We start from the raw sequence: 14155 nt of genomic DNA on the forward strand, positions 1-14155 counted from the left end.
AACTAATTTACACTTCTATCTTTACAGATGACATGCATGATAAAGATATTTCTTTTGCTCCAATCCTCATCACTGGACACTCATTTAATCCTTCAAGATAAGTTGTCCATCATCATCTAATAGTAGATACCATCAATGATCTTCTAAGTGTTGTTATCATCCTCTTCCTCATCAACTTCGTCTAAAAATAAAATTTTTACCTTTCATGAATTTTACATGTGGTACTTGATATAACACTAAAAATAATCTAAGTATCGTATAATCGTTGTGGTAGATTCAGTGGTAATATTATTGGTTTGGACATTACATGATGAACGACAAAGTCTAACATCAGACATTAATTTGATATGCTGAGTTATGGTGATTGGATTTATATGTAAATGTGTCTTTATTATGCATTTTGAAGATTAAGGCAGAATGAAAGACATCTTCTAGTGTTTGCCGCCCTATACTTCAACTTCATTCTTCTAAGACCAATAATATATTTATTGGATAATTGCCAATCCTAATCTTTGTAATTGGTGCTAGATTAGTTCCTGAAAGGGGCTTATATTTTCAACTACCTATATGATTTATTTTCTTAGGATTGCCAATTGTTCATATAATTTTTTTTTTGATGATTTTCTAGGATAGTATTTGGCCCTAAGCATCAATTTTCTCACTCTAGTTTTCGTAAACTTTTTGACAAATAGGGCTAAGGAGTAAAGCAAATTTTTTATAAATGAAATTAGACATTAAAATAACTGACAGATAAACATTAGAACAGTACGTGGCTCATTGAGGAATCAGTGGAATAGATAGGCACTTGAAGCGGGGCGGAGGCGTAAACCGTTGAGTCACTTGCCAAACTCTAACACAATACAGCAGATACTTCTCCAGGCGCAAGTTTACTCCGGTCGAGGGTTACCAAAGTCGCCGATTTTATTTTCCGATTCCCCCTTTGCCGCAAAGGGCTAGGGAGTCAATTTCTCACCTCTCTATCTATCGTCACTCCTCTCATTTGCTATCCCGTCTCGGGCCGGTGAGGTATGGCGTCGTCTTCGCTTATGGCAGCAACTCCTCACCTCGGTTATGCAAGCCCGAGGACCGACGGTCACTGCTCATCCTTCTCTCGCACAAACCTCCTCATACCCCCGTCCTTTCCAGGTTGTCGTCCTGGCCGGCGGTACTTACATCACGAGCAACGGTAAGCTTTCCTAAACGACTTAGTTGGATCGCTCTTCTCTGAACTTCGCCCTTTCTGGAATTCGAATCAATATTAGCCTTTTTTTTATATGTACGAAACAATAAATTGAGGTGGTGGTGAGTCAATATAGCAAGGTTTTCATATATGAAGTTCTTGTGGGACACTTATAGACGGGGTTTTTCGCTTGTGGAGCTCCTCCTCTGTAAGTTTGAAACTGTAGTTTTGTTCTGCTTGGATAAAAGGAGTTAGGACCTGAAATCCTGGGGTATGCCTGTAGTTCGGAAATTGCCTGCTGCCTTGCTTTTTGCTGCCCATGCTTTTTTTTATATTTGGCTCAAATTTATTTGCCCTTTGCAAAATAAAACTGTTTTTACTCATTGAATCTTACGAGGTGGCTAGGATTTAGTTACAAATCTTGCGGTAATACATCTAAAGCAAAAGGATTATTTCATGTTTGAGCTAACAATAAATGTAAGTTTTAGGAGGTTTGATTGAAAAGAAAGATTCATATGTCCAGCTGAAATAGATGAGGTAAAGCTGATGATGAGGACTATGACAAATTATGCTATATGTAATATCATGTCTGGATATTAAGGAAAAAAATGCTGTATGCATAAAAAAAGTTAAATCAAATGAAAACTTAATCATTATTTTTAATTAATTCATAATTATCTATGTATATGTATATTCATTTGGGTTAGGTAGATCAAGTCGGCATATAATCTTCAATCATGTTCAACAAATTGCTTGGTTGTGAATTTATTCGGCACTCTCCCTAAGGCACTTAGCTTGGCTACTCATTCACAAATCTCGGCTACTCGTTCAGAGTACTCACAAAAGCCAATTAAGGGTTCTATTGGGTAGAACATGCCAAGTCATCTTGCCAAGAGAACTCATCAAGTGAACTTTCCCTTGGCTAAGTCGCTTGCTGTAAGTTCTTGTATACTGGACACTCAATCATATTTGCCTCTACATGAATAGTTATATAGAATCAATTTTACGCAATTTTCAAATTCTTCCCTTATGTATCTAATTTTTTACCATGTATGTTGTCCCTCACCTATAAATAGGGGGTTAAGGATTAGGCATGCACATGGAGTTATTTTGTACTTTTTTGTCAAAAATTCATCCTATTAAAAGTATATATTCTCCATCTATCTTTTTGTGACTCTCTCTTTTGGTGCTCTAAAGGTCAATCGGGTCTTAATCAATCACATAGAATCTCAAAATCGATCTCTTGCTCTCTTCCTCAGGCTTTGTGTCACTCTGCGAGTAATTGGGATCTAACAATCTGGATTGCACTTGATTGTTTATTAATTCACGAGCAGCTGACATGTACTTTTGATTGCTATATGGTCTTATGTAACATGTTTTTTAGACTTCATTATGATAGAACTATTAAACATTTATTCTACCTCTGAATTAATGGTTTTCCATGAAATATCTTTTGAATATTGTTTTTCCGCTGGGCTTTACTATTTTTTTGGTTATTAGCATATCTTTTTTTGAGCTTAGCCCTTTTATCATCGGAGCTTGATAACTTTTCTCGCCTTGACTCCTTATATTTACACTCATGACCTTGCATAGAGCTTTAGTGAGAAGTTTGAGTTAATGTATTTTTTTTTTTTGTAATTTACTTGTTATTTATCATCTGAAATTGAAGGTCTGGTGCCAACTTTGGTAGCCCCCTTTTTTTGTTCTATGCCTTATCTTTGCGAGCATGTTACCTGACATTTTTTTTACAAACAAAGTTAGAATTTCTTTATACTAAATTCTAATGTCAACTGTTAACATACATGTGATTTCATCTCCCTTGTAAAAGGTTTGCAGTGTGAACTATGTGTGTGCTCATAAAATTGTTTACTCTGTAGAACTTTGTTAGGAGCCATTTGATTGGTTTTACAATAGGTGCAATCATAGTATTTTGCTGCCAACTTTTGGACAGTTTTGCAAGCAAGGAAAAAAATGGTAGTACTTCTCCATCAACCCTAATGTTTCCAGCATCATATTTTTTATTTCCAACATTTTGTAAAGTTAATATTTCATTTTATTTTATTTTTCTTGTCATAGTCTTTCTAGATGATTGAATACTGAACTTTTTTCCCATATATTTGTTGTTCTGAATTCTTATGCTATGTATGCTGAACACAAAAACCGATAGGGATAAATGATTTAACTTTCTAGCTTTTTCATCCCTGTAGGTGCCTACATTTTGGTTTGAAGGAGACATCAGAAGGCAAATCACGATTAGGAAGCACAAGGAAATCACACATTCACAGGTTTAATGAAATAGATGTATCCAGTATTTCTTCAAGGAAGCTATGCTGCCTAGCTCGCTTTCGTAGCCGCTATAAGCTTGTGGGTCATATTAAAATACACACTTTGGGTGACTTTATTGACAAATCAACTTTTCCTATTGCAAAGCATTCAGTTTTTAGCAATGTAAGTTTAAACTTTTATTACCCCAATGCGTTTAATTTTCAACAATGAGGTGATCCTTTTAGAAATGACTAAGGCTTAATTTGTTCTGCTTATTTATTGCTGAACTTTTTGAAGCACAATTTTGATTTGTTATTAAAAAACTGCTTTAAAAGTTCTAATTAAACAGATACTTTCTCTATTACTTTATTAGCTTACAGATTGATTTTTAAAGCAATTTGTATTTTAACGCAAGAGACTGAGAGTATGATGATTTTATTTCATACAAATACATCAAAAGCGTATAATTATCACAGCTGTACCAAACAAAGCCCAATTGATGCTGCCATTATTTTGGGCACCCTTAGTCAAACATGGTACACTGCCTTCATATGTAATTCTCTTAGTTTGGTTGAATTATTTACTTCTTTCATTTTATCTTCTTATCCTTAATCACCAGGAAGCTCATAATAAAACCTTTCCTTTTTGTTCATTTCAATTATAATGGCCTTTTGTGATATTTCATGGTGTGACTTTGTTAACAACCAAAACAAAACAGTCTCTATTTATTCACATTAATATCCTATTGGCCTATTATGCCTTTACTTAGTTTAGAAACTGAATGATATATGGATAATGCCCATCATGAATTTAATGTTTTCAGGTGAAACCAGCACGTATTCGTTGTGCATCTTTAGGCCCTGATGAACCCCATGTTGCCAGCACATCATTTTCTGAGACAATCCTTGAGAAACAAGGTTTGGGCTTTTGGGGTCCTGAAGCTGAGAAGGAAGAACTTGAAAGTTTATTTAGCTCGCCACTTCCTTCACATCCAAAGCTCCACAGAGGGCAGCTAAAAAATGGTTTACGCTACCTCATTCTGCCTAATAAGGTCCCTGCAAACAGGTATTAGAAATAGCTCTGGTAAAGATTCCTAGATTCATTGATTGTGATTTTGCTATCAGGGTATATAAAAGGCCCAACAGATTGTGCGGCCAATATATTATGTCTTCTTTACATCTGAATATATTTGTGATAGGCATGTGAATCTGATGTTCCTTTAAATGTGTTTAATGGATTGCTTGGATGATGCCTTTTCTATCATTCTAATTTATTGTTATTCTTATTCTTTATTTAGTTTAGTTTTTTTTTTTGGATAAAGCTATTGTAACCATACTAGATAATCAGTATAATGCCATTTTTTTTTCGTAAACTAATATAGGGAGAAGAGAACGAAATGTTGTTTGAAGCTGCATAGTTCATGCTTGGATAAATAAATTATGTGATGTTTAATATTACTTTGTTGAATGAGTGGCTTACTTTTGTTCCCATATAATGTTATATCAGGTACTATTGTGATACTGTGAACATGTTTTCATTGCACTTATTTTCCTTGTTATAACATTTTGTGTACATCTTGTTTTACACACACTAAGTATATCATGAGCTATGCTTAGTGGTGGTAGTCTACACATAAGCTTGCGTTTTTGATTGGGATCTTGTATTGAGCTGAATCTAATGTGGGATGAAATGGATAATTTCTATTAAGAGGATTATGATAGAATTTTTGGGAAAGTTAAGAAATAGATTGCACACAAAAAAAGAAACTTGATGGTTGAGTGAGGAGGTGCAAAAAATTATAAATAGAAAGAACTGCACTTTTACAGTGCAAGAAAAATTTAGTACTATTGAAACTTTTAGTGATTATAAGAAAGGTAGAAGTATTGCAAACAATGTAGTGAGCAAATCAAAGACTACAATATTTGATGATTATATAATAGACTTGTGAGTAAGGAAATGTGAAATGCAAATATATAGAATATCTAAGTTAATAGATAAGAGATCTAAAAAGTATGATCAAATTAGATGCATTAGAAGTTAAATTAAGAGTTAATTATAATATGTTTACATCAAATATTCTCTCTATTGGTTATAGAGCTGCTTTAAGGATATTCAAAGTGAAGTGCTTCGCATGTGCTTTTTGCCAATTATATAGTTCTAATTGGTTAATTATTTATTGAAATAAATGAAAAGTTATAATAATGGAGAAATTATTTAGAAAATAGAGGACTTAGAATTAGTAGAGCAAATATTGAGTATATGAAATATAATTGTAGTGGGTGTAATATTAATATTTATTAAAAGATTAGGTGAAACTTAGGTGTGATCTAATTAAGTGTCTTGGATCTATTATGCAGAATAATTGAGTTAAACATAAGTATATAACTTTAAGATTTTATGATGCATGGATAAAATGTAAAAATATCTTAGAAGTATTACTTGATAAGAGAATATTTTAGAAAATTAGAGGTAAAATTTGCAAAACTGTAATAAGGTTAACGATCGTTGTTGTTGTTGTATGTTTCTAGCATAGGTTACGACGTCATACTAATGTTTCTCAAAATCAAATTGGATTCATGCCGGTTATGTCTACTATGGAAGCTATACAGTTATTGAGAGGTTTGATGTAAAAGTATAGAGAGAATGAGGAGAATTTACATATGATATTTATTGATTTAGAGAAAGTATATGATAAAGTTCCGAGAGAAGTGCTATGGAGAGTTCTAGAAAAGAAAGGAGTTAGTAATATTTATATTCAAGTCATTAAGGATATGTATGCATGAGCTGTTACTTGTTTTCAAACACAAGGTGATTTGACCAAGTATTTTCCTATTTTAATTGGATTACATTAAGGATTGGCCTAAAGCTCATATCTTTTTTGCTTTAGTCATGGATGTTCTCACTAGACATTTACAAGAGATTGTACCCAAGTGTATGCTTTTTGATGATGATATTCTTCTTGTTGATAAGACTGAAGAGGGAGTTGAATGTAAACTTGAATTATGGTGGTGAAACTTAGAGTCTAAAGGTTTTGGTTTGAGCAGATTTAAAATAAAAAATGTGGAGTGTAATTTTAGTAGTAATAGATCTAATGGGGGGATTATGACTTTGGACAATCAAGTCATTAATAAAAGTACACGTTTTAGATATCTTGGGTCTATTATTCATAGTGATGGTGAAATAGATTGGGGATATTATTAATAGAATTCAAGTTGGATGGTTGAAGTTAAGGAATGCATAGAGCTTGTTGTGTAATACAGGTAGACCTAAAAAAACGAGCATGCACATGAAAAGGTTGGAGTAAGCTCTAATGGAAGATAAGATTAGAGGGAATCGCCTTAGATGGTTTGGTCACATAAAATGGTGGCCTTTCGATGACCTGGTTAGGATATTAGATATATAAGATTTGACTTATGTTAAAAAGGTAGAGTTAGACATAAAAAACTTGGTTAGAAAATATTAGAAATGACATTTTTTTATTAGGATTAAATGAGAATTTGACTCCTAAAATAACACAATGAAGAAAAAGAATTCATGTAACCGACCCCATGTAGTGGGATAACGGCTTGATGTTATTATTATTTTTGTAATAAGGTTAACAATGTTGTATGGATTCAAGTGTTGTTGTTGACATATATTTTTACATTGAGCCTGATTCAGCCTGGATCGAGCCATTTCGAGCTCGGCTGGGCTCGATTGTGCTCGATCAACTTGATTGACCACCATCAAAGTAAAATTAACTCAAATTGGATGCTAATTTAATCAAATTAAAGTCAAATTGATCGAACTGATCCTACTTCGGTCCAAATCGAACCCAGTTGAGCCTCGTCAATCCAAATTCGACGCAAATCGGCGCCTATTCGAGTCAAATTTTGCGAAATTGGCTCGATTGGACCTAGTTGAACCCAAACCAATCCAAATCAGTTTGAGTTGAGTCCGATTTGGGCTCTATTCTAGCCCAATTTATCAAATCTAAGTTCATTTGACCTTTCTAAATCAGGAAACCTAATCCGACGGTCCAAATTGAACTGATATCTGCTTTTCCGTCATTTCCTTCAGATTTGCGTGGCTATAATAGAAATTTTGAGCACAAAAGATCGCATTGAGCAGCGAGATCACTCGTTTTGCTTTTATATAGAGTGCGAGACAGAGAAGTCGTTTGAACCTTATCTGCTTGTGTGCGATCCTCTCAATCGAAGAGGAATTGAGAGAAAGAGAGGCCGAAACCCCTATGGCGTGCTTTTGTTCGTCCAATAGATTGAAAGCTGACGCCTGTTTGCTGCATCTGATCCAAGGGAGTGGCTTCTGCTTGCGTGCGTCCAGGCCGAGCCGAAGTATCCCTTCATGCATCCAAATTAAGGGAGTTCGGAGAGGGAGTGCTTGGCTCTGACATTCGCTCTTGCTTGCGGGTTTTCTTGGTCGAGAGAGAGAGAGAGAGAGAGAGAGAGAGAGAGAGAGAGAGAGAGAGAGAGAGAGAGAGAGGGATTCCTGCAAGTGGCTAGGTCTTGTGTGTGTGCCTCTTTCGGCCAAGTAGAGCTTGAGGAGATCGGAAGACACCAATGTTCTTCATGCATTGTGCTATGGATTTCTCTAACATCCTAAATTCATGTTGCGAGCTTTGAAAACCTAGAACTAAATTCTACGTTTCCCTTTTCCCTTTTTGTTGGAACACAAAAACAACAAATGATTTCCTTTCTTGTTGCCTTCTAAGCTCACATGGAGGTTTCACAAATAACCTTTAAAGAGTCCAAAGAAAGCACTAGTAAATCATAGGGCCAAAAATCCTTGGTTCATTCTACTATCTTGTTTGTTGAAACATAAAATCAACAAATGATCATCACCCCTTTCTCCTTGCATGATAGTTTGAAGTCCTCCAAAACTTCAACAACGTTATTGCATGGATTTTAGAGCATCGAGCTAAATCCTAAGCTTTTTGCTTCTTTTTTTGAGTCACAAAATAAAAAAAAATGAATATCCCTTCTCTCTCATGTATTGTTCAAAACCTCCAAAGGTTCCAAACAACATCATCACATGAATCTTTGGATTTTAGAAATAAATCCTAATTCATCTTTCCTTTGTTTTGTTGATACACAAAATCAACAAATATCCATCCACACCTCTTATGCACGAATAATTTGGAGCATCTCAATGCTTCGAGTACTTCATTGCATGATCAATCTCTCCTCCTTCCATTATCCTTACTCAAATTTGGCGAATATTCACCTCTCTTTGAACACCAATTGTTCAAGGAAATTCCTCCACTTGTAACATCCAAGTTGCAATTTACCACTCTATTTTTGCAACTCAAAAGTTGCAGGAAATCTCTCATTCTCCAAACCCAAACTAGGAGAGTATACATCCCTTTCTTTGAACACCAAATGTTCAAAGAACTTCCTCCAAGTTGCATCTTCTACCTTATTTCCTATAAGCCAGGATTGTAGGAAACCACCAAATCATCATTCATTTGCATAACACCGAATATGGAAAATGAATGATTTTTTTGAATGTCAATTTTTCAAAGGATACTCATGAATTTGCAACTCATAAGTTGTATTTTCTCCTCCTGTCACCTCTCCGACCCAAGTTGGATGGAAGAATTTTCCTCTTTGAACAATCAAAAGTTCAAAGACTCTTCTCCAATGTGCAACATGTAAATTACATGTTTCTCATATTTACCTAACCGAACTAGGTAAATAATCAACTTTCATTGAAGAGAAAATTCAATGATTCATTCTTAATTTGAATACCTCAAAGTTGCATACTGCACGTCTCTCTCTTACAACTCAAAAATTGTAGGAGATCTTTTCATTTGCTTAACCCAAGTTACGTGAGTGAACATCTTTCTTTGAACATCCAAAAGTTTAAGGAAAACTCCTTGTGATTTGTAATCTATATTTACATCTCACCTTTATATTTACTTAATCCAAATTAGGTAGATGATCATGTATCATTGAATGCAAAATCCAATAAATTCTTCTTGACTTATAGTTTCAAAACTATGGGTCGTTTATCTTTTCTATGACACAAAAAGTCCTAGAAAACTCTCTAACCCCTTAGCCTTAAAGTTGTGAGTTTTATTCCATTTCCCTTAGCTTATCAAACTATAGGAATTCCTCCTAACTTTAGTCTTCCTAACTTTAGTCTAAAGACTAAGTGTTAGTTCATTTCTCTTTTTAATCAAAAGTTAAAGAGAATTTCACTAACCTTTAGCCCTAAAGCTATAGGTTCGATTACATTTCCCTTAGTTCTAGAGCTAAAAGGAATATCTCTTCCCTTAACCTCAAAGTTATGAGTGAATTCACATACAACAAATTCTCTTGTTGGGTCAAAATCAACTCATATTCCTATACAAAACATAGGAATATTAATCTTATTTCTCCTTTATACTCCTAACCCAAGCTAGGTGAATGAGTTCTTTTCTTCGGACATCTAAATTTCCAAAGAATTCTTGATCTGTAGCTTCAAAGCTACAAATTTTCCTCACTTCCATGGACTCCAAAAGTCTAAGGAAACCTTCTAATCTTTGCCTAAAAGCTATAGGTATAGTCTCTTCCCCCTCTGACCTCTAGGTTGTAGGACATTTCTCCCCTCCTTAGCTCCAAAAGCTAAGGAGAATCATCCAACATTTAGTCCAAAAGCTACATGTTAGACTACTCTCTCTTAGATCTAAACTCTAAGTAAACTTTTTCATTTAATATAACAAATGATCTCTCCTTATGATAACTAAAACTTAACCATTAGATGTCCCTTATGAGTTTTCTATCTGTTAAAGTTTATCTTATACTATTAGATGGATTTCACAGTCCTTAGTGCAACCCTTAGACGTGTTCTCCTTAAACTATTAGGTGAACATTCATCTCTTATCTAAATACTAAGAAAACTCTTAAAAATTCTTAAAAAAATCACTTAGGTTTTCTTTGATATATTGATCAATCATCCCACCCTAAAAGGTGGGATGCTTGTATCATTATATCTTAGGACTCTATATAAGTAGCATATTTGTCTAAAAATAAACAGTGACTTTTTTATGGGTCCATAACCCTCATAAATATGAAATATTTAAAAATCAAATAAAATTTTTAAGTCACAAATAACTTAAAGAGAAATAACCCTTGGATTAACTTTAAACACCTCTAATCCTCAATAAAATAAAAAATATTTTAGTGTGATATGGCACACAAACCACACACACTTAGGTGCACATCCCCTAGGCATATTAGGATTAATATTTTTCTTTTTCTGCGCATTTATTTGATGTTTTAGTGTGATGAATATTGGATTATATGTTGTGGGCATTTATTCTTAAGTGGTTAACATATGTATATACACCTATGTTTTTCTTGTAGATGACCATGTCTAAGAGGGGGGATCAATAAATAATAAATAAAATGCTTGCTAATAGGTGTTGCTTAAAACCCTCATATGGAGGCATGACCAATAGGGTAGAAGCAAGGGCTTGACACTTCAAGTCATAGGCCATTCTGGATGTATTTTTATGATATATATGTATGCTCTTAATCCTTTATTTTATAGGTTTGAGTTTTTTCTTTTTCCCAAATGTATTTGATTTGACTTACGATGTATGTTTTAACTTGTGAGGTTTAGTTAAAGGAGTGGCGGATCAAGATGATGTACCTGCTAAAGGTGAAGCCCAAGACTTGCTTAGAAGCCAGAGCTTTAAACCCCCAAAAGTTAAATATGTAAATAAACATTATATGGGTTGTATAATAACGGACAACTCAGCTGTCAAATTTAGATATAATAATTTGTACTCTATAATTTACATTCCTTTTGGTTGATTATACATATATGCAAGCATGTGTTGATTGTTTACCTAGTTGTGTAATAGAAAAACATGTTTTGTTTGGTTTCTTCTTTGCTTTTGCTTAAGGGTGGTCTGAACTTTTGATGCGGTTGACTCTTAGGACAAAATTAAGATTTATACTCATTAAAATATAAACAACATAAAATCAAACTTAGGTTCCATATTTTCTAAATATAAAAAAAATTCCATGGTTCCCTTCAAGGAGACAAGTTTTCAAAAATTGAAAATGATAATTCATAGCTCAACGAGTCTCATATAGAAAAGCCTTCACTTAAGCACTACATAACAAAATCTGCATTTTTGTGAGTCAGCATTCTGCATACCCTTCATGGTCAAGTATCTTGGCTTCAAAGCCAAGTTATAAGCTCTTTTTTTAAATGAAAAACAACCTTTATACTTTTCATATGCATTGAGATCAGAATTCATGGGTTTAAAAGCGATTATGTGAGTTAGCTAGTAATTCTTTTCAGACAAAGTAATAAATCCAAAGGACGGGTTGGCTATGCCTCATGAGATGTGTAGTTTGTAAGTCTCTTGCACTCCGTTAAACTTATGTTCGAGACACTACCCCTCATTAGTCCTCACCTTAGTTCTAGGGTCTGAGACAGATGTTGATTTTAATGAGGATTTTTAAAGTAGACCCAAATACTTAGGATAAGGCTAATTACAATGATGATGCCTTGAGTGATGCAGATACCATAAATAATGATCCACTCTTTTGGAATGTTAGTCTTGAACTCCTGGTTATAGTAATCTAACGATCCATGTTATATTTGAAATGTTCTTCTCTATCTCTGTTCTTCAAGACATTATGAAATGCAAACATTATAATTTGAAATCCCTAACTTTTTTGTTTATTTTAATTAAGGTTTGAGGCACATATGGAAGTTCATGTTGGATCAATTGATGAAGAAGATGATGAGCAGGGAATTGCCCATATGATTGAACATGTTGCATTTCTTGGGAGTAAAAAACGAGAAAAACTTCTTGGAACTGGAGCAAGGTCTAATGCATATACAGATTTCCATCACACCGTGTTTCATATCCATTCCCCGACTACCTCAAAGGTTGGTCAAATTGTTGGTTCTAGTCTTGTTATGCTCGATCCTTTGTGAGATTAGCTCAAGGCAGTTGATTCAATTAAATTAGCTTCTCTTTGGTCGAGCTATGCCATCATTTATACTCATAGCATCCTTATCATGTAAACGAAGAAAAGCCTTCCTACTTATGCTTGGTCTTAAGGACAAAGCATCTTTTTTTTTTTTCTCCAATGAGAGTAGCTGAAGGACTTATTTTTAATTAAATTGGCTTCTGTTCAGAGAAAACTATACCATAATTTGTACTATTGTTAGCATCTTTATCATATACAATGATTTTTTTTTTTAAAAGATAATACTGGTATGGTGAATGCTATCAACTATCTTCATCTAAATGAAGACAAGCCTTCCTAATTTTAGATGTGCACATGCCCACACAACTCGGGAGAAGAATAGCATAAGAGAGAGAGTCGAGAAGAATGGTTGTTAGATTGGAGAGCTGAGGCATTTGTTGGATTTGGAATTGACATGATCTACTTAATGCATCAGTATATACATATTCCATCCTTCACTTATTTTTGCTACAACAAAATAATTAGTTTATTAGCTTAGGTTCTCTAGTTCTATTTTGTATTTGATTTTAAAATTGCACTCCTGTGGAACCATCACTCTTTTTACCTGGTATAATTTTATCAATGGCGGATGATAGCAAAAGCAAGAAATTGTGTGGTCGAAAGGGTTGGTTGACAGACCAACTTTTCAATTACTTCGTAGTTAGTAGGAAAATATAGAGTGCCTATGTTCCCATCTTTTGAGAAGTACTTTGTGTTGTTCCAGTTTTGTGGTCCTTCCGAAATGGAAAGCCTTAAAGTCACGGTAAAACATTCAGCCTATCTAAATTTGTGAGTTCTTCAAGTTGTTCAGATTAGGCTATAGTGAACCTTTGCTAACACAATTCTTATGTTTTCCCCTTTAAATCTAGTTACTTTGTATGTATTGTTTGACTTACATTTCATGCTATTTCAGGACTCAGATGGGGATTTACTTCCATTTGTGTTGGATGCTCTAAATGAGGTAACCTTTTTTTGTTTGTAGGTTTTTTTCAGCACCATTTATATGAATTTTAACTATTCTATGAAACAGGAATTTTATCCTTGTTTGAACAACTGGGCTTTATTAGAATCAATTAGCACCAGTTGGAAGATATCTTTTGGAACAAATGTTGTAACATCTGAGTGTGTTTTTGAGTTTCTTTTGGGTCGTATGAATGCTTAAGTTATTTAAGATAAATTCCTGTTATAGTCTAGCATCCATGGCACGTTAAGGATAATGTAAGTAGTTTGTTGGTGCTTGGTGTTTGACAACTTACGGGAGACAATTTTGGAGATGTTGTGCTTGTAGCTTGCTATCCTATTTTGTTTGTAGGGCAATTACATGTTACCTATGAAATCTTCCATGTTTACAAAACCTATTATCCAACTATTTTTTTACAATATCTCCACCCAAATCTTGAAGAGAGAACAAAAATGCTAACTTTTGTTCACATTAGTTTATTAAATTCTTAATGAATTTTTCGTATCACGAACATATACATAGCCTTATTAGTTCATTTTATACACTTTGGTTACAGTTTTGTAAATAAGGAATGTTTGATGATACACATGTAAATGTCCCTTTATTTTTAGTACAAAATTATTGCTGCTTCCAAGAAAAAACAGCATGGTAGCAAGTATTAATTACGGCTGATGAAACGCACAGAATTGCAAATTACCTCATCTATTTTGTGATAATTTTGAATCTGTGTATGTTGTATATTGTGTTTATTCAAACATATTATTTGGTTGTTAT

General features: G+C 34.0%; 1 protein-coding gene across 1 annotated transcript in view; it reads left to right on the top strand.

Moving 5' to 3' along the window:
* The first annotated feature begins 877 nt into the window (after positions 1-877).
* Positions 878-14155, top strand: part of LOC110093246 (stromal processing peptidase, chloroplastic) — a 111942-nt gene continuing 98664 nt past the window's right edge. The window contains exons 1-5 of the mRNA XM_028691536.1: positions 878-1186; positions 3388-3628; positions 4269-4510; positions 12139-12337; positions 13334-13381. Of these exons, the coding sequence (XP_028547369.1) occupies positions 1029-1186; positions 3388-3628; positions 4269-4510; positions 12139-12337; positions 13334-13381 (888 nt within the window). The 5' untranslated portion in view covers positions 878-1028. The remainder of the gene's footprint in view (positions 1187-3387; positions 3629-4268; positions 4511-12138; positions 12338-13333; positions 13382-14155) is intronic.

The sequence above is a fragment of the Dendrobium catenatum genome, unplaced genomic scaffold (genome assembly GCF_001605985.2).
Source record: "Dendrobium catenatum unplaced genomic scaffold, ASM160598v2 original_scaffold_4717, whole genome shotgun sequence".
NCBI lineage: Eukaryota > Viridiplantae > Streptophyta > Magnoliopsida > Asparagales > Orchidaceae > Dendrobium > Dendrobium catenatum.